The sequence below is a fragment of the Entelurus aequoreus genome, linkage group LG01, assembly GCF_033978785.1.
Source record: "Entelurus aequoreus isolate RoL-2023_Sb linkage group LG01, RoL_Eaeq_v1.1, whole genome shotgun sequence".
Classification (NCBI taxonomy): domain Eukaryota; kingdom Metazoa; phylum Chordata; class Actinopteri; order Syngnathiformes; family Syngnathidae; genus Entelurus; species Entelurus aequoreus.
The window spans coordinates 73,199,009-73,218,576 of record NC_084731.1 but is presented as its reverse complement, the minus strand read 5'-3'; the positions used below and the strand labels follow the sequence as shown (position 1 = coordinate 73,218,576).

Here is a 19,568-nt window from a genome sequence, read left to right as displayed (position 1 = left end):
GTTCAACCCAGTGGACGAAAGGGTAGCTTCCCTCCGCCATCGGGTGAGGGGACGGGTCCTGACTGTTGCTTCGAGGCGATTCTGGACCACCATCTGCCGCCTCAGGAAGGGGAAGCAGTGCACTGTCAACACCGTGTATGGTGAGGATGGTGTTCTGCTGACCTCGACTGCGGATCGGTGGAGGGAATACTTCGAAGACCTCCTCAATCCCACCAACACGTCTTCCTATGAGGAAGCATGGCCTGGGGAATCCGTGGTAGGCTCTCCTATTTCTGGGGCTGAAGTTGCTGAGGTAGTTAAAAAGCTCCTCTGTGGCAAGGCCCCGGGGGTGGATGAGACCCGCCCGGAGTTCCTTAAGGCTCTCGATGCTGTGGGGTTGTCTTGGTTGACAAGACTCTGCAGCATCACATGGACATCGAGGGTGGTACCTCTGAATTGGCAGACCGGGGTGGTGGTTCCTCTTTTTAAGAAGGGGAACCGGAGGGTGTGTTCTAACTATCGTGGGATCACACTCCTCAGCCTTCCCGGTAAGGTCTATTCAGGTGTACTGGAGAGGAGGCTACGCCGGATAGTCGAACCTCGGATTCAGGAGGAACAGTGTGGTTTTCGTCCTGGTCGTGGAACTGTGGACCAGCTCTATACTTTCGGCAGGGTCCTTGAGGGTGCATGGGAGTTTGCCCAACCAGTCTACATGTGCTTTGTGGACTTGGAGAAGGCATTCGACCGTGTCCCTCTGGAAGTCCTGTGGGGAGTGCTCAGAGAGTATGGGGTATCGGACCGTCTGATTGTGGCGGTCCGCTCCCTGTACGATCAGTGTCAGAGCTTGGTCCGCATTGCCGGCAGTAAGTTGGACACGTTTCCAGTGAGGGTTGGACTCCGCCAAGGCTGCTCTTTGTCACCGATTCTGTTCTTAACTTTTATGGACAGAACTTCTAGGCACAGTCAAGGCGTTGAGGGGATCTGGTTTGGTGGCTACAGGATTAGGTCTCTGCTTTTTGCAGATGATGTGGTCCTGATGGCTTCAGCTCTCACTGGATCGGTTCGCAGCCGAGTGTGAAGCGACTGGGATGAGAATCAACACCTCCAAGTCCGAGTCCATGGTTCTCGCCCGGAAAAAGGTGGAGTGCCATCTCCGAGTTGGGGAGGAGACCCTTCCCCAAGTGGAGGAGTTCAAGTACCTGGGAGTCTTGTTCACGAGTGAGGGAAGAGTGAATCGTGAGATCGACAGGCAGATCGGTGCGGCGTCTTCAGTAATGCGGACGCTGTATCGATCCGTTGTTGTGAAGAAGGAGCTGAGCCGGAAGGCAAAGATCTCAATTTACCGGTCGATCTACGTTACCATCCTCACCTATGGTCATGATCTTTGGGTTATGACAGAAAGGACAAGATCACGGGTACAAGCGGCCGAAATGAGTTTCCTCCGCCGGGTGGCGGGGTTCTCCCTTAGAGATAGGGTGAAAAGCTCTGCCATCCGGTAGGAACTCAAAGTAAAGCCGCTGCTCCTCCATAATAATATGCTCCTCCACATCATAATAATAATAATAGTGATAATGATTATAATAATAATGATAAAAGATAATAATAATATTGATAATATATAATAATAATATTGATAATATCTTATAATAATGATAATAAATAATATTAATAAATAAGAATATTGATAATAGATCATAATAATAATAATAATAATAATAGATAATAATAATACTGATAATGATTATAATAATAATGACAATAAATAATAATAATATTGATAATAGATAATAATAATGATGATAATATATATTAATAATTATAATATATAATAATAATAATGATAATAGATAATAATAATATTGATAATGTATTATAATAACAATAATAATAAATAATAAGATAATATTGATAATGATTCAAATAATATTGATAATAGATTATATTAATAATAATAATGATAATAGATCATAACAATATTATTGATAATAGATAATAATAATAGACACAAATAATACTGATAATAGATTATAACAACAATAATGATAATAGATAATTAAAATGGGTTATAATAATAATAATGATGATAATATATATTAATAATTATAATAGATAATAATAATAATATTATTGATAACATATAATAATATTGATAATAATAATATTGATAATAGATTATCATAATAATTATAGATAATAATATTGATAATGATTATAATAATATATATATATATATATATATATATATATATATATATATATATATATATATATATATATATATATATATATATATATATATATTATTTTTTTTATTTTTTTTTATTTTTATAATGTCCTGCCCAGCTTCTCGGGCAAATCATATAGCAGATGTAGATGCCCATATCGGCTGTTCAGATTTACTTTACAAAAGAGAAGTGTAGGATACTTCTCTTGTTGCCTTACTTGTATTTTGACTTTATTAAATGTATTTATATTATCATTTGGTGCAGCCGGGCCGGAGCAGGAGGGGATAGAAAGAGAGAAAAAGGAAGACAGAGGGGGGAATTGTGGGGACAAGAGGGGGATTAGACAGAGAGACAAAAACAACAACAGCAAACACAACAACAACAACAACAGAGCAACATCAGCAAATACGACATGATGGTAAAAGTAATAGCAAATAAGCAGTTAGCGAAAATTAAAAAAAAAAATACAGAAATGACAATGAGCATTATTACACTAAAAATTATAATAATAATAATGAAAATAGATAATAATAATTTTATAATAGGTTAAAATAATATTAAAAATGATAATAAATAATAATGATGATAATAATAGATACAAAATAATAATATTGATAACAGATAATACATAAAAATAATAATAATAATAGATAACAGTAATGACAATGATTAAAACAATAATAATAATAATTAATATTAATAATTATAATAGATAATACTAATAATGATAATAGATAATAATAATAGATAATAGTATTAATAATAGATAATAATAATAATGATAATAATAATAATAATGATAATAGATAATAATAATTGGTAATGATTATAATACTAATAATGGTAATAATAATAGATTATACTAATAATAATGATAATGATAATAATATTAGATAATGATAATATTGATAATAGATTATAATAATAATAATAATAACAATAATATTGATAATGATTATAATATTAATAATGGATCCTACCTTGAGTCGTAGCTGCAGACTGGAGTCAGACAACAGGTGAATACATCGCTCCATCACTTCTTTGCTCATGCTCAGGTGCAAGGGAAGGTCCGCTTTCTCCTCGGCACCACCACCATCATAGTCATCCTCTTCCTCTGCGGGGGGAGGGGACAAGGGAAGGTCCGGTTTCTCCTCTGGACCACCGCCATCATAGTCCTCCTCTGCAACACAACACCACTGGTCACTTTACAAGTCTGCTTGACACTTTTCAGCCAGAGAACACACACCATCTTGCCCCATTCCAGCCATACTATCAAGGTCATCTTGCCCCATTCCAGCCATACTATCAAGGTCATCTTGCCCCATTCCAGCCATACCTTCAAGGTCATCTTGCCCCATTCCAGCCATACCTTCAAGGTTATCTCGCCCCATTTCAGCCATACCATCAAGGTCATCTTGCCCCATTCCAGCCATACCATCAAGGTCATCTTGCCCCATTCCAGCCATACCATCAAGGTCATCTTGCCCCATTCCAAGGCCCTCTGCCAGATCTTTCTGCTTGCGGTAGTCCAGCAGGAAGAGGCGGACATCAAAAACTTCCTGGTCAGCAGAGTTCTGCTGGCTTCTACAAGACTTTTTGGTCCTGTTGCAACTGGAGGGAAACCACTTTGCTGAAAGGAAATCATTGTATTAATGTCACTTACTTTGTAAATATTCAATAATCAATCATTGTATTAATGTCACTTACTTTGTAAATATTCAATAATCAATCATTGTATTTAGACTTAGACTTCCTTTTATTGTCATTCAAATGTGAACTTGAATGTGAAGAAGTTGCATTAGCTGCTTGTAGTGCAGGATAAAAGAGCAATAAGGTGCAGATATAAATCAATAGATTACTGTACAGATAAATATATTGCAGGTTTATGGATGTACAGTATGTTATATTGTCTTTGTATTCCAGCCACTTAAAATCATTTTGGGGGGAATTGAGGGGATTATTATGATGCGTTCAAAAGTCTTATGGCCTGAGGGAAGAAGCGGTTACACAACCTGGAGGTTCTGCTACGGAGGCTACGGAAACTCTTTATAGAGTCCAGCAGTGAAAACCGTCCTTGGTGGGGGTGGGAGAAGTCTCTGCAGATTTTCTAAATCCCTGGTCAGGCAGCGGCTTTTTGCAATCTCCTGGATAGGAGGAAGAGGAGTCCTGATGATCTTTTTCACCGTCCTCACCACTCTCTGCAGAGACTTCCAGTCTGAGGCACTGCAGGCTCCAGTCCAGACAGAGATGTAGTTGCTCTCTATAGTGCCTCTGTAGAATGTGGTGAGAATGGGGGGAGGGAGCTGTGCTCTTTTCATTCCACGCAAAAAGTGCATGCGCTGCTGAGCTCTTTTTACAAGAGCTCCGGTGTGTAGGGACCAGGTCATATTGTCAGTTATCTGCACCTCCAGGAACTTGGTGCTGCTTACCATCTCCACCGCTGTGCCGTTGATGAAGAGTGGAATGCGGCTGGACTGGTGCCTCCTGAAGTCGACCATGATCTCCTTGGTCTTGTCGACGTTCAGGACCAGGTTGTTAGTTCTGCACCAGTCAACCAGATGTTTCACCTCCTCCCTGTAGTCCATGTTGTTGTTGTCACGGATGAGGCCCACTACTGTTGTGTACTTCACAATGTGGTTAGTAGTGGACCTGGCGCAGCAGTCATGGGTCATCAACGTGAACAGCAGCAGACTCAGGACGCAGCCCTGGGGGGAGCCGGCGCTCAGGAAGATGGCACTGGAGGTGTTGTCGCCCACTGTCTGGGGTCTGTCTGTGAGGAAGTCAAGCAGCCAGTTGCATAGGGGGGTACTGAATCCAAGGTTTGCACACCAAGTGCTGTGGTATGATGGTGTTGAACACAGAGCTGAAGTAAAGAAACAACATCCGCACGTGTGTGTCTTTTCCTTCCAGATGTTCTAAACTCAGGTGGAGTGCAGAGGTGATGGCGTCCTCTGTGGAGCGGTTAGGGCAGGGCGTCGGCAACTCGCGGCTCCGGAGCCGCATGCGGCTCTTTGACCACTCTGATGCGGCTCAACTGCATACTTGCCGACCCTCCCGATTTACCCGGGAGACTTCCGGATTTCAGTGCCTCTCCCTGTAATCTCCCGGGGCAATTATTCTCTGATTTTCATCCTGTTAACTATAATAAGGGGATACTGTGATGACACAGCATTTAGCGCCCTCTACAGCCAACAGTATCAACGTGCCAGTCCAGGTACATGTTGTATGCAGCTTCTGCTTGCACAGCAAGGCATACTTGGTCCACAGCCATACAGGTTACACTGACGGTGGCGATATAAACAACTTTAACACTCTTACTAATATACGCCACACTGTGAACCCACACCAAACAAGAATGACAAACACATTTCGGGAGAACATCCGCACTGTAACACAACATAAACACAACAGAACAAATACCCAGAATTCCATGCATCCCTAACTCTTCCGGGCTACATTATACACCCCCGCTACCACCAAACCCTGCCCCTCCAACCCTGCCCCCCACACATCAACTCCCCCTCCCTCCGTGCGTCGGTTGAGGTGGGGCGTTGTCAATGCTGGTTGTAGAGGGCGCTATTATTGTTGTTTGGGTGAAAATCAGCAGACATTCGAGAGAAAAGTGGACTTAAATTTCGGGGATCTCCCGGTAAAATCGGGAAGGTTGGCAAGTATGACGCTGTCAAGCGCCATTCATATAAAACTCGTGGTCCGCACTAACATTAAATTTTCATATCAAGATGCGGGCTGCGTGTTTGAAACCCCTGGTTTATACATAGCACAAAGCAAAAAAAAACTTTGTATGCAGTGTTATTCCATTTTTAATTTCAAAAGAGTTTTGTGGCTCCCATTGTTTTCTTTAATTTGTGAAACTGGTCAAAATGGCTCTTTGAGTGGTAAAGGTTGCCGACCCCTGGGTTAGGGCGATAAGCAAACTGGTATGGGTCGAATGTGGGGGGAAGTCTGGAAACAATGTATTCCTTTACCAGCCTCTCGAACCACTTCATTATGATGGGGGTGAGTGCCACAGGGCGATAATCATTGAGGGAGGTGATTGTGGGTTTTTTAAGTACTGGGATGATTGTGGCCGTCTTAAAACATGATGGTACCACAGCCTGGGTCAGCGAGGTGTTGAAAATGTCTGTGAGAACCCCAGCCAGCTGGTCTGCACATCCCTTTAACACCCTGCCCGGAATGTCATCAGGTCCCGCTGCTTTCCAGGGGTTCACTCTCCTCAGGGTTTTCCGGACATCCTCACCTGCTTCACTGTAGCTTGCTTTCTGATCATTAGAGGCTTGAATGCAGGAATTAGCATCACAGAGAGATGGTCTGAGGAGCCAAAGTGGGGGCGGGGTGCAGCTTTGAATGCCAGCTTGATGTTGCTGTGGACCATGTCTAACTTGCTTCGCCTCTGGTTGCAAAATTCACATATTGATGGAAATGGGGGAAGACAGTTTTCATGTTAGCTTGATTAAAGTCCCCTGCCACGATGAAAACTCCCTCTGGATGTGTAGATTGCAGTTCATTGATGGAGAAGTACAAAGCATTCCAAGGCTTGTTTGATGTTAGCACTGGGAGGAATGTACACTGCTATGAAGATCATAGCACTGAATTCCCGGGGTAAATAAATCGGTCTGCATTTTATAGTTAGTAGTTCTACATCAGGAGAGCAGTGACATGAGACTATCTTCCCATTGTTGCACCAGTTGTTGTTGATGTATATGCAAACACCACCGCCTCGGGATTTACCAGTGAGAGTGCTGCTCCTGTCCCACCGAAACATTGTTAGCCCCTCGATGCTAACTGCCTCATCCGGAACGGATGGTTACAGCCACGTTTCTGTGAGAAATATGGCGCAGCAGCCCCTCATCTCCCGTCTTGCATTTAAATCCAGCTTCAGGTAGTCCAGTTTCCTCTCCAGGGAGCGGACATTTGAAAGCAGGATGGAAGGAAGCGGCGTTCTGTGAGGATTAGCTTTTAGCTTTTGTTGCTTCCGATCACACCGCTTACGTGAACTCCGCCGACGGTCCCCGCTGGTACTTGGCTCCACTGCTTCACAGGCCGCTGGATGTAGCCGGCGCAGTATTCCCATGCTACAGAGGAGGTTCAGCGTATACGCATCTTTTGGTCTAAAACTGGTCGATTTATTTACATCTAAAATTGTCTGGCGGTCGCATGTTACGATGGAGTGACTACGCTGGAAGTTAACTTTGAAATTCATGGAATTTACCGATATATTTGCCAAAAAAGTTCCATTACTACCACGAGCCTCTGCAGCCGCAGCCGAGCAGGGTGCCACCATCTTTATGTCACTTACATTGTAAATATTCAATAATCATTGTATTTATGTCACTTACATTGTAAATGTTCAATGATCTATCATTGTATTTATGTCAATTACATTGTAAATGTGAAATATTTCGTTCAATAATCAATCAAAGTGAAATATAAGCTTTACTAATTGTGTTTATTATTTGAAGTGATTTAACACTCTGTCATTATCATCATGAAATATCATCAGCCAATCAGGAGGTGGTGGTGGGCGGGATCAATGATCTCATTGGTTGAACTGAAATGGGTCTATTAATATATTTAATATGAGTGAAAAATGTACAATATTGGAGTTATTTTAGAGCAAGCACAATTGAAATATATAAGTTGAACATCCTGGTGTTGGATACAACTACTAGTAACTATAAAGTATTTCTACTTTAGTAAAAAGTACTACCTAGTGATGTCATGAGTGAGTAGAACTATCATAAATACATGTGTACTGTAGTAGTAAAAAGTCAAAGGTACTACCTAGTGATGTCATCAGAGAGTAGAACTATCATAAATACATGTGTGCAGTAGTAGTAAAAAGTAGTACCTAGTGATGTCATCAGAGAGTAGAACTATCATAAATACATGTGTACTGTAGTAGTAAAAAGTCAAAAGTAGTACCTAGTGATGTCATCAGAGAGTAGAGTACAGAACAGAAGGTAGCAGCCATGTGTTGATAGTTGAGGTCCAGGGCCATCAACACGTCATGGAGCAGGTCTGCCACTAGAGGCAGCAGAGAGCAGTCACTGTGTCTCAACATCACCGTCAGCACACCTGGAGCCTGCAGCACACCACAAAGACCAGTTCTAGTCTTAATACTGCACCTGGACATGTTCTAGTCTTAATACTGCACCTGAACATGTTCTAGTCTTAATACTGCACCTGGACATGTTCTAGTCTTAATACTGCACGTGGACATGTTTTAGTCTTAATACTGCACATGGACATGTTCTAGTCTTAATACTGCATGTGGACATGTTCTAGTCTTAAGTCTGCACCTGGACATGTTCTAGTGTAAATACTGCATGTGGACATGTACTAGTCTTAAGTCTGCACATGGACATGTTCTAGTCTTAAGTCTGCACCTGGACATGTTCTAGTCTAAATACTGCATGTGGACATGTTAAAGTCCTAAGTCTGCACCTGGACATGTTCTAGTCTAAATACTGCATGTGGACATGTTCTAGTCCTAAGTCTGCACCTGGACATGTTCTAGTCTCATACTTGCCAACCCTCCCGTTTTTAGCGGGAGAATCCCGGTATTCAGGGCCTCTCCCGACAACCTCCCGGCAGAGATATTCTCCCGACAAACTCCCGGTATTCAGCCGGAGCTGGAGGCCACGCCCCTTCCAGCTCAATGCGGACCTGAGACTGAGTGGGGAAAGCATGTTCTCACGTCCGCTTTCCCACAATATAAACAGCTTGCCTGCCCAATGACGTCATAGAACAGACTTCTCCATTGAACACGGTGGCCGAAATGATATACTCATCATGAACGGAGAAGTTAAACAGGACAATACTGCCATCTAATGGATAGCCACCGGAACACTGAAATTCAAGTTTTTTTTTTTTTTTCTATGTAAATAAAATAAATATATATATATATATATATATATATAGCTAGAATTCACTGAAAGTCAAGTATTTCATACATATATATATATATATATATATGAATTCTAGCTGTAAATAACCACGCCCCCAACTACGCCCCCCACCCCCTACCTCCCGATATTGGAGGTCTCAAGGTTGGCAAGTATGTCTAGTCTTAATACGGCACTTGGACATGTTCTAGTCTAAATACTGCATGTGGACATGTTCTAGTCTTAAGTCTGCACCTGGACATGTTGTAGTGTAAATACTGCATGTGGACAAGTACTAGTCTTAAGTCTGCACCTCGACATGTTGTAGTCTAAATACTGCATGTGGACACGTCCTATTCCTAAGTCTGCACCTGGACATGGTCTAGTCTAAATACTGCATGTGGACATGTGCTAGTCCTAAGTCTGCACCTGGACATGTTCCAGTCTAAATACTGCATGTGGACATGTTCTAGTCCTAAGTCTGCACCTGGACATGTTCTAGTCTAAAGACTGCACCTGGACATGTTCTAGTCTAAAGACTGCACCTGGACATGTTCTAGTCTAAAGTCTGCATTGGACATTTTCTAGTCTAAAGACTGAATTGGACATGTTCTAGTCTAAAGTCTGCATCTTCTTCCACTTATCCGAGATGGGGTCGCGGCGGCAGCAGCCTAAGCAGAGAAGCCCAGACTTCCCTCTCTCCAGCTACTTCGTCCAGCTCCTCTCGGGGGATCCGAGGCATTCCCAGGCCAGCCGGGAGACATAGTCTCCCCAACGTGTCCTGGGTCTTTCCTGTGGCCTCCTACCAGTCAAATGTGCCCTGAACACCTCCCTAAGTAGGCGACCAGGGAGCATTCTGACCAGATGCCCGAAACAGCTCATCTGGCTCCTCTCGATGTGGAGGAGCAGCGGCTTTACTCTAAGCTTCTCACCCTATCTCTAAGAGAGAGCGCTACCACCCAACGGAGGACACTCATTTTGGCCACTTGAGGATGGGAACGTAGATCAACTGGTAAATTGAGAGCTTTGCCTTCCGGCTCAGCTCCTTCTTCACCACAACGGATTGATACAGGGTCCGCCTGTCGATCTCACGATGCACTCTTCCCTCACTCGTGAACAAGACTCCAAGGTTCAGACAGTCCGATACCCCCATACTCTCTGAGTATGGACTTCCCGATGGACACAGTCGAATACCTTCTCCAAGTCCACAAGGCACATGTAGATTAGTTGGGCAAACAGTTCCACGACCAGGAAGAAAACCACACTGTTCCTCCTGAATCCGAGGTTCAACTATTCGGCCTTGCCTCCTCAGCCTCTCCTTACCGGAAAGGCTGAGGAGTGTGATCCCACCATAGTGGGAACACATCCTACGGTTCCCCTTCTTAAAGAGAGGAACACCACCCTGGTCTACCAACCGAGAGGTACCACACCTGATGTTCACGCAATGTTGCAGAGTCTTGTCAACCAAGACAGCCCCACAGCATCCAGAGCCTTGAGGAACTCCGGGCAGATGTCATCCACCCCCAAGGTCCTGCCACCGAGGAGCTTTTTAACTACATCGGCAACCTCAGTCTCAGAAATAGGTGAGTCCACGACAGATTCCCCAGGTGCTTCTTCCTCATAGGAAGAAGTGTAGGTGGGTTTGAGGAGGTCTTCGAAGATTCCCTCCACCGATCTACAACATACTGAGACTAGGTGAGCAGCACACCATCCCCACCATACACAGTGCTGACAGTGCACTGCTTCCCCCTCCTCGACAGGCATAAATCACCTTGCAGCCACAGCTCTGATCGGCCCCCTCGACAATAGAGGTACGGAACATGGTCCACTCGGACTTAATACCCAACGCCGCCCTTGTGACATGTTATTCCGGAGGTGGAATTGAAACTCTCTCTAACGGGAGACTCTACCAGACGTTCCCGCCAGACGTTCCCAGCAGACCCTCACAATGCGTTTGGACCTACCAAGTATGGCCGGCATCCTCTCCCACCATCGGAGCCAACTCACCACCAGATGGTGATCAGTAGAAAACTCTGCCCCTCTCTTCACCCTCGTGTCCAAAAATTGAGATCGCAAATCCGATGACACAGCCACAAAATCAATCATGGAACTGCGGCCTAAGGTGTCCTGGTGCCAAGTGCACATATGGACACCCTTATGTTTGAACGTGGTGTTTGTTATGGACAATCTGTGACCAGCACAAAAGTCCAATAACAAAACACCACTCTGGTTCAGATCCGGGCAGCCCTTCCCCCCCAATCCCGCCTCTCCAGGTTTCACTGTCGTTGCCAATGTGAGCCATACAGTAGAACAAGAGAATCACCCGAGGGAGGACTCTCCTTTTTGGGTTCCCTTGAGGGAGTCCTGGAGAGTCCTCCCTCGAGGGAATCCAAAAAGGGCAGGTACTCTTCGCCGCTGTTTGGTGCATCAGCACAAACAACAATCAGGACCAGTTCCCCCCACCCAAAGGCAGAGGGAAGCTACCTTCTCATCTACTGGGTTAAACTCCATCGTACAGGCTCTGAGCCTGGGACAACAAGAATTTCTACCCCAGCTCGTCGCCTGTCACTGCTTGGGGGAAGGAGGCTGAGCTGGTGCGTGAGGTGGGGAAATTCCGGCTGGATATAGTTGGACTTACTTTGACGCACAGCAAGGGCTCTGGAACCAGTCCTCTCGAAAAGGGCTGGACTCTCTTCCACTCTGACACCTGGACATGTTCTAGTGTAAAGACTGCATTGGACATGTTCTACTCTAAAGACTGCATTGGCTTACTTTTTATTTAGTTTTGAGTCACTGCAGTTTTTCTTTTATTATATTTTAGGTTTACCTGCGGATACCACATTTATGTTTACCTGCGAATACCATATTTAGGTTTACCTGCAGATACCACATTTATGTTTACCTGCGGCTACCACATCTAGGTTTACCTGCGGGTACCACATTTAGGTTTACCTGCGATTACCACATCTAGGTTTACCTGCAGATACCACATTTAGGTTTACCTGCAGATACCACATCTAGGTGTACTTGCCGATACCAAATTTAGGTTTACCTGCCGATACCACATTTAGGTTTACCTGCGGATGCTGGCCGAGCCTCTGCAGGTTGAGGGAGATGTCATTAAGCAGGTAGTCTGAGTTTTCAGCGATCATGTCCTTGAGAGACGAGTACCCGCAGGCCTCGCTGATGGCCCACATGGCATTGAGCGCCGCTTGGCCGATGAGGAGCGTCTCCTCCCCTGCTTTCTCCAGCACAGGGTACAGTGATGTCATCAGCAGGGGACGGAAGTCCCGCCCGAGGGCCTGAGCCAAGCATGCCACGCCCTCCAGCTGGATGCACACCTGCCAGATGTTGCTGTTGAGCTGGCGCAGGGTGGCCATGGAGGAGGAGGAAGGCTGAGGAGTGTGGGTCAAGGAGAACATCAGGAGCTACAAAGAAGGAGCAGACAAACGGAGATAATTATGTCGTGTTTGTGCTGTGTGCATCTTCACCTTCTGGTCCTGTCCATGGCTGCCAAGAGTCCTTGGCGACCAAGTTCACATGCCAGTTGTTCTTCACCTTCTGGTCCTGTCCATGGCTGCCAGAGTCCTCGGCGACCATGTTCACATGCCAGTTGTTCTTCACCTTCTGGTCCTTTCCATGGCTGCCAGAGTCCTCGGCGACCATGTTCACATGCCAGTTGTTCGGGCTGATGTATTCTTCCAGGACCAACATGACAGAAGCTTTAAGGTCTTCTTGGGAAGCAGAAGACCTTCCCTCTGCAGCACCTCGGATGATCTGGTTTAGAACCATGGCGGCCTGCTTCCTGTACACCGAGGACTGGCGGTACAGGTCCAAAAAGTGGTCAGTCAGCAAATAAATGTTGCCATAGTAACCTGGAGACAGGAAGTGGAAACATGACTTGATAGGTTTCGATATTGTGACAGAATAAAATCCGCTACCTAAAGTCTGACAGATCTCTGTGAGCACGGAGAAGATGGTGTCATCGGTGAAGAAGAGGAAACGCTTCCTCCGCACGTCCGCGCAGTGCAGAGAACCGGAACCTGTTCCTATCAGGGCACCGTGACCTCGTTCTTCTACAATACGAACGTCCGTCACGTCCAAATCCAGCACCTGTGCACACACCCTCAAACAATCTTTTATTGTGAAAGTTGCACTGCTATAACTTCATGCTAGGGCTGGAGGTTGCGTTGGATTTGTCCCACACACAAGTGTCCACCTTGCGGCCATAGCTTAAATACATTTCAAACAAATCTCTTACTCATACTTGCCAACCATCCCGAATTTTCCGGGAGACTCCCGAATTTCAGCGCCTCTCCCGAAAATCTCCCGGGACAACCATTCTCCCGAAAATCTCCCGATTTCCAGCCAGACAACTATATTGGTGACGTGCCTTAAAGGCACTGCCTTTAGCGTCCTCTCTCACCTGAAAAGGAGACTATTATATATGTCTCCGTTATCCATAGGTTTATTTATAACCCATAAAGTAGGCAGGCACAGAGCTATTTCTCAGCGTGTGTTTATTCCAGCCGGCACGTTAATACTGTAGCGGCTGGCTACGGAGTGTTAGCCAATGACTTTGGCTGGGGGGCGGGACGTCCGGGAGAGATAGGGAAGTGACGTTGTTAATAGGAAGTGGGTGTTCGAGTTTTGCCGGGAAAAGGGATAGACACACATTGGAGCGGTCGTGTGGTTGAATTACATCTTGTGCAATAAAGACAAGACAAACAAAGAAGTCGTATGAGCCTACCTTCCTGGGATTATTACAATACACTGACACACAACATCCGGATTCCCATCATTCCGTTCTCATTTGCGGATATTTTCAACAAATCCGTGAAGGATATGTTCCCGGATTCAGAGATCGCTCGCCAGTACTCAAATGGCAGAACAAAGGCTACTCAAATAGTGAAAGGCAAGTGTTTTTTGTTTTTTTTAAAGTAAGCAGCAAGTATAGTACAGTTAGTAGAACAACTGTGTTTTCATTACCGTTTACTGTACTATATATATATATATATATATATATATATATATATATATATATATATATATATATATATATATATATATACATATATATATATAAATACTTTAATTTCAGTGAATTTTAGCTATAAATATACTCCTCCCCCTTAACCCCGCCCCCCGGCACCGTTTTTGGTGCATCGCTTGTCAATTGTGCAAACATAATAGACTATATATATATATATGAATTCAGACAGTAACGACCAGCTCATGGTAATGTTTTATGTTCCGGTGTTTGGATTTGATGTTCATTGTTCCCATGTTTACAAACAGCGTCTGAAAGGGGATTGGTGGAGAATGAGGAAGTGTTGTTGTGTGTCTGGGAAAGCGTAGAGAAGAAAGTATTTTCATGGGAACTGGAATTGTGCCATTTGTTATCATAAGATTGGCAATAAAAGTTAAAAATAGCCTCAGACTTTGTGTGACTTCTTCTGGAGGCTACAATATATTATATTACTTGAATTTGTTTTCACGTAAAAAAACTTTATTTTGAAGTTGCAGCGGTGCGCCACTTTCAATCACATTGAAGGGCAACATTTTTTTTTGGAATTATGTCTATCGTTCACTACCAAGAACACACGTCTTTTTTTTTAGGATGATAAAAAAACGTTTGCAAGAGACACACTACAAGTATACAGTGCCCTCCAAAAGTATTGGAACAGTGAGGCCAATTCCTTTTTTATATATAAATATGCTTGATTTTGTATTTGTATTGAATTTGCATATGTGGATCGCTTTTTTGCTTTTGTGTCGATGAGACATTCCTCCCACAAACCAGATGCGCAAATAAATGTGACCTACACACTGAACAACAAGCAGAAGGCACTGCAGCCAGAGCGGTCTGGGTCACAGAGCATTATATGCATTATATGTAAAATGCCCGGAGTTCTCTGCACAAAAACAATCCACGTCTTTACAGAGAGAATGCACAACGGGGCTGAGCTAGCTAACGTTAGCGTTGTATTAGCTAATGCTAATTTATCCAGTTTTTCTGAAAGGCCGTGCTAGCTGCTTATTTTATTGTATTAATGCCGTTTAATGACCTTATCCCGATGTAGATACTGATCCCTTATCAGGATGCAGTGCCCTCTGCTGGTTATTCAGGAGAGTGTGTAGGTCACATTTATTTGTGCATCTGGTTTGTGGGAGGAATGTCTCATCGACACAAAAGCAAAAAAGCGATCCACATATGCAAATTCAATAAAAATACAAAATCAAGCATATTCATATTCAAATCTCAAAAATATATTTACAAATACACGTTTATTTATACAAATTCTTGATTTATTTGTATGTCACATTTTTATATTTATAAATTGTATTGGTATATATTTTCAAATCTCAAAAATATATTTACAAATATGTGTTTATTTATACAAATTATCTATTTATTTGTATATTTATTAATATATGCATATGTATTAATATCATATTGATGTATATAAGTTGATGTGAGACAAATATACTTCCATAATTGTTAGCATACTACTGTTTTGTGACCAGCGTGCTAACTGTTTGCATGTCAGTTGGCCTGTGGCTCCTCAGCGTTTACAACATTTTTGCCGAAATAGCATTTTATTGTTCTTTGAAAAACCTCTTTCTGCTGTAGTAGTTGTGAAGGTGAACATGCTTTGCTAAGTCACACCCCTGGTGCACCTGGTCAACTTCTCTAGGCATGGAAACACTTCCTATCTCTCCGCCTAGGTGCAGTTTGACACTGTCTTACCTGCATGAGGGCTTTGGAGATCCTGTGGAGATGCACGGCTGAGTTGAGGACCACAGACACCAGCGGTCCCAGCAGCTTGAGATAACCCAGGAGGACGTTGAGGACAAAGAGCTTCTTCTGGTCATCATAGGTGCGCATCAGCCTGGGCAAGGACGTTGCCAGAGAGTGCAGGTTCTCCGATAGGACGTCGGTGAAGCTGCTTTTACTTTCAGTATCCTTGGTCTTGGAAGACATCTGAATTGTCTGAGAAGCCGCTCTCAGAGCAAGCTCACACCTAAAAGAGATGATGAGAAGATCAGCAAACAACATCTCTTTCGGCTCCAACAGAAGACCAACCTCTCTCGGACTCTAAGATCCACATCATTGACGGCCCCCACCAGCACCTCCAGCAGCAGACCCACACATTGGCCCAGAGACCCACCACACCTGTCCAGCAGGTGGTCCGCCAGCTCCAGCACCTCCAGACGAACCCTCCAGTGCTGATGAGCCACCGTGCTGGAGATTATCCTCTTCAGGAGCACGCACAGCCTCTCCGAGGTCTTCTTCACCCAGTCCAGCGTGCGATGCACCATCAGCTGCTCCAGCTTGCTCAGGTGTGCCCGGGAGGACTTCTGAGGCTCGATAGACTGAAGCTGAGCGTCTTCCATGACCAGACTGACGGTCCTGGACCAAACCTTCATCGGCAAACAGTGTCTTTAGTGCATGTAGACAGTCCTAGACCAAACCTTGATTGGCAAACAGTGTCTTTAGTGCATGTAGACAGTCCTAGACCAAACCTCGATTAGCAAACAGTGTCTTTAGTGCATGTAGACAGTCCTAGACCAAACCTTGATTGGCACTACCAATAACCATCCATCCTTCTCAAATGCATTCGGGCGGTAGGTGGGGTACACCCTGGACAAGTCGCTACCTCATAGCAGGGCCACACTCCGAATATATATATATATATATATATATATATATATATATATATAGATATATATATATATATATATATATATATATATAGATATATATATATATAGATATATATATATATATATATATATATATATATATATATATATATATATATATATATATACATACATATATATACACACATACATCCAAGAATCAAAAAACATTAAATATAATTGTTAATTTTTACTATTAAAATGATTTTTTTCATCTAACATGCAGAAATTCTGCTGAATTAAAAGCATTATGTTTTGGCCATATTTGTTAAAAAATAAAACACAAATTAATTTGATGAATATACAGTATATATATCAGTATATATGTCGTCGGGGAGACTGTCCCTCCATCGTCGGGGGTAACACCCTCCACTTGACAGGGGAGACCTTCCCTTCATTGTCAGGGGTAACACCCTCCACTTTACCCGGCAGTGGCTCCCTACAGTTCTGCTCTTTGGTGGGAATGACAATTTGTTATAACTCTTTATGTTTTCCACAAAGGACATCCCCCAGGCTAGTAACACTCCTGAACATGCTAGCACTCACTCTCCTAACTCGCCCACTCACTTACACACCCCACATACTGCCATTCTTAAAAGGGAACACACAACTTATGGCCATCACCAAGCCAGAGCGCCACTCTATTCAATGACATTGAAACTAATTTGCCAAATTCTAAGTTTGTTGGCATTATTTGCCATGAAAGTGTAGATGATTATCATCATTTCATGGCCCAAGCAAAAAACATTTCACACTTTTATACTGAAATAAGTACACCTACAACTTTCTAAATACAAATATATAAAAAACTAGCGGCAGCGGTAAAGTTTAGATCCATGAAGGAAAGAAGAAAGTGAGTGAATGTTTATAACTGAATACATTTCCAAATGCATAAAAATGTGTTTTCTTTTGTATAATTTTTTTAATGAATGAAGTAACGTTTATGACTACCTTTGATCAAAACACAATATAGAATGTGAGATATAACAGGATAATGCATACATTTGTTTTTAAAACGCTTGGAAAAAAGTGGGACCCCAAAAATTTACCGTGGCACCCCATTTTTATGACTTGATGGGGTAATATATATATATATATATATATAGACACATATATATATACATACACATATACATACATACTGTATATACATAAATATACACATACAAATATACGTACATACTGTATATATACACATGTATACGTACATATATATATATATATATATATAAATATATATGTATATATCTATATATGTATGTATAATCGTATATGTTTTGTTTTTTCTCCCCAAGTTTCTGGTGACTGATATTTATTTTACTCCATTGATCACTGTTATTTTCAAACCAGCATGCAAGCTAGCCTCGACGTAGTTCTAAGTTCCTGGTGTGAGTGACAGGAAGAAAAGCTCAGAACATGTATTGCCGTGTGGAGCACTAACGCATGAATACCTTAATGGCCCTTACGGTCACGGCATGGCCTTGCCTCACGTCTCCTGTGACCATCCTGGCGACGCTGCTAGCGATTCCAGGTAAGAAGGAGGCAAAGCTGGCGCCCAACGCTTCCCTCTCCTCTGAGCAAGGCACTACGTGATCCTGACTGCAGTCGCACTGCATGGTCAGCGCCTGGAGGCTCTTCAAGGCCGCCGCCTGGACCTCTCGGCAGGTGTCCTTCTCAGCCAGTGCCAGCAGCAGTGATACGGCGGCCCCCAAGCCGGGCAGCATGGCCGCTTGGAAGAGTTTGAAGACAATGTCGCCATAGGCCGCGTGGAGCAGAGCGTCCAGGCATCGCAGCACGGCGAGCTTCAGCTCCTCCGACGTATCTGCAGGCTTCCCGGGGTCGCATGGAGAACACAGGCAGAGACAAAGCTCTGAGAAAAGCTGGCGCAGTGTCTCCCAGCTCTGGACACAAGTCTTTTCCAGCACCTGGGTCATGGTTTCCACCACAGCTTGCACCACCTTCTCCTTCTTGGCCCCGCCACCGCCCTTCAGCACCAGGCGCAGCGGGAAGAGGACGTAGTCTTGGAGCTGCTGCAAGGTGGCATGCTCCACCTCTTTTAGCTGGCCGCTCAAGGTCTCCACATTGTGGAGCGTGGGCTGGCGGCTCAGCAGGACACACCCTGGGCGCAGGTGGGCAAACGCCATCTTCGGATCGCCAATCTGAGGCATCACTTCCTGTTGGGTGGCTGCAAAACAGTTTGCTAATGATGATGAGTCACAACTTGGATCAATATTACACCGTCTCCAGTTACAGTAGTTGTGTCTGTTTGATTGATTGATTGATTGAGACTTGTATTAGTAGATTGCACAGTACAGTACATATTCCGTACAATTGACCACTAAATGGTAACACCCGAATAAGTTTTTCAACTTGTTTAAGTCGGGGTCCACTTAAATCAATTCATGGATAAATAGTACACCGTCTCGAGTTACAAAAGGTGCACGTAGTTGCAAGAACATTAGAAGAAACACAAACTTTCACTAATGCATATAGGAAACTAACAATGTTGACATTTAGCATTTGAGTCAAATAATGCGGTTAAAGCAGCATCCTGTGTGAAGGATAGTACAATGAACTGAAAGCATACCTTCAAATGTATGCATTCAGAGGAGTGGAACAACGCAGAAAATGCTAGGAAAGAGAGAGCTCGCACATTTGGATTGCAGAGCCGCCATGACGCCAATGTTGCGTGACGTCATTTCCCTGCGACAAGTCTATGTCTTGGAAGAAAAATTCTACTTCCGGTATTAGT

The 19,568-nt window shown here is 43.5% G+C and overlaps 1 protein-coding gene across 5 annotated transcripts in view; it reads right to left on the bottom strand.

Annotated features, from left to right (window-relative positions):
* tti1 (TELO2 interacting protein 1) overlaps positions 1 to 19,543 on the bottom strand; it is a 41,353-nt gene extending 21,810 nt beyond the window's left edge. For 3 of the 5 annotated variants that reach the window (XR_009827203.1, XM_062057812.1, XM_062057785.1), the window contains exons 1-10: positions 19,404 to 19,543; positions 18,268 to 19,001; positions 16,197 to 16,534; positions 15,861 to 16,134; positions 13,051 to 13,222; positions 12,668 to 12,984; positions 12,187 to 12,537; positions 8,148 to 8,307; positions 3,673 to 3,834; positions 3,185 to 3,384 (exon numbers count right to left, since the gene is read on the bottom strand). Coding sequence is in view for 4 of the 5 variants with exons in the window: in XM_062057812.1 (XP_061913796.1) it covers positions 3,185 to 3,384; positions 3,673 to 3,834; positions 8,148 to 8,307; positions 12,187 to 12,537; positions 12,668 to 12,984; positions 13,051 to 13,222; positions 15,861 to 16,134; positions 16,197 to 16,534; positions 18,268 to 19,001; positions 19,404 to 19,419 (2,724 nt within the window). In the remaining variant the exon portion in view is untranslated. The remainder of the gene's footprint in view (positions 1 to 3,184; positions 3,385 to 3,672; positions 3,835 to 8,147; positions 8,308 to 12,186; positions 12,538 to 12,667; positions 12,985 to 13,050; positions 13,223 to 15,860; positions 16,135 to 16,196; positions 16,535 to 18,267; positions 19,002 to 19,403) is intronic. The other 2 variants (XM_062057794.1, XM_062057804.1) reach the window with 2 other exon arrangements.
* Positions 19,544 to 19,568: the final 25 nt, after the last annotated feature.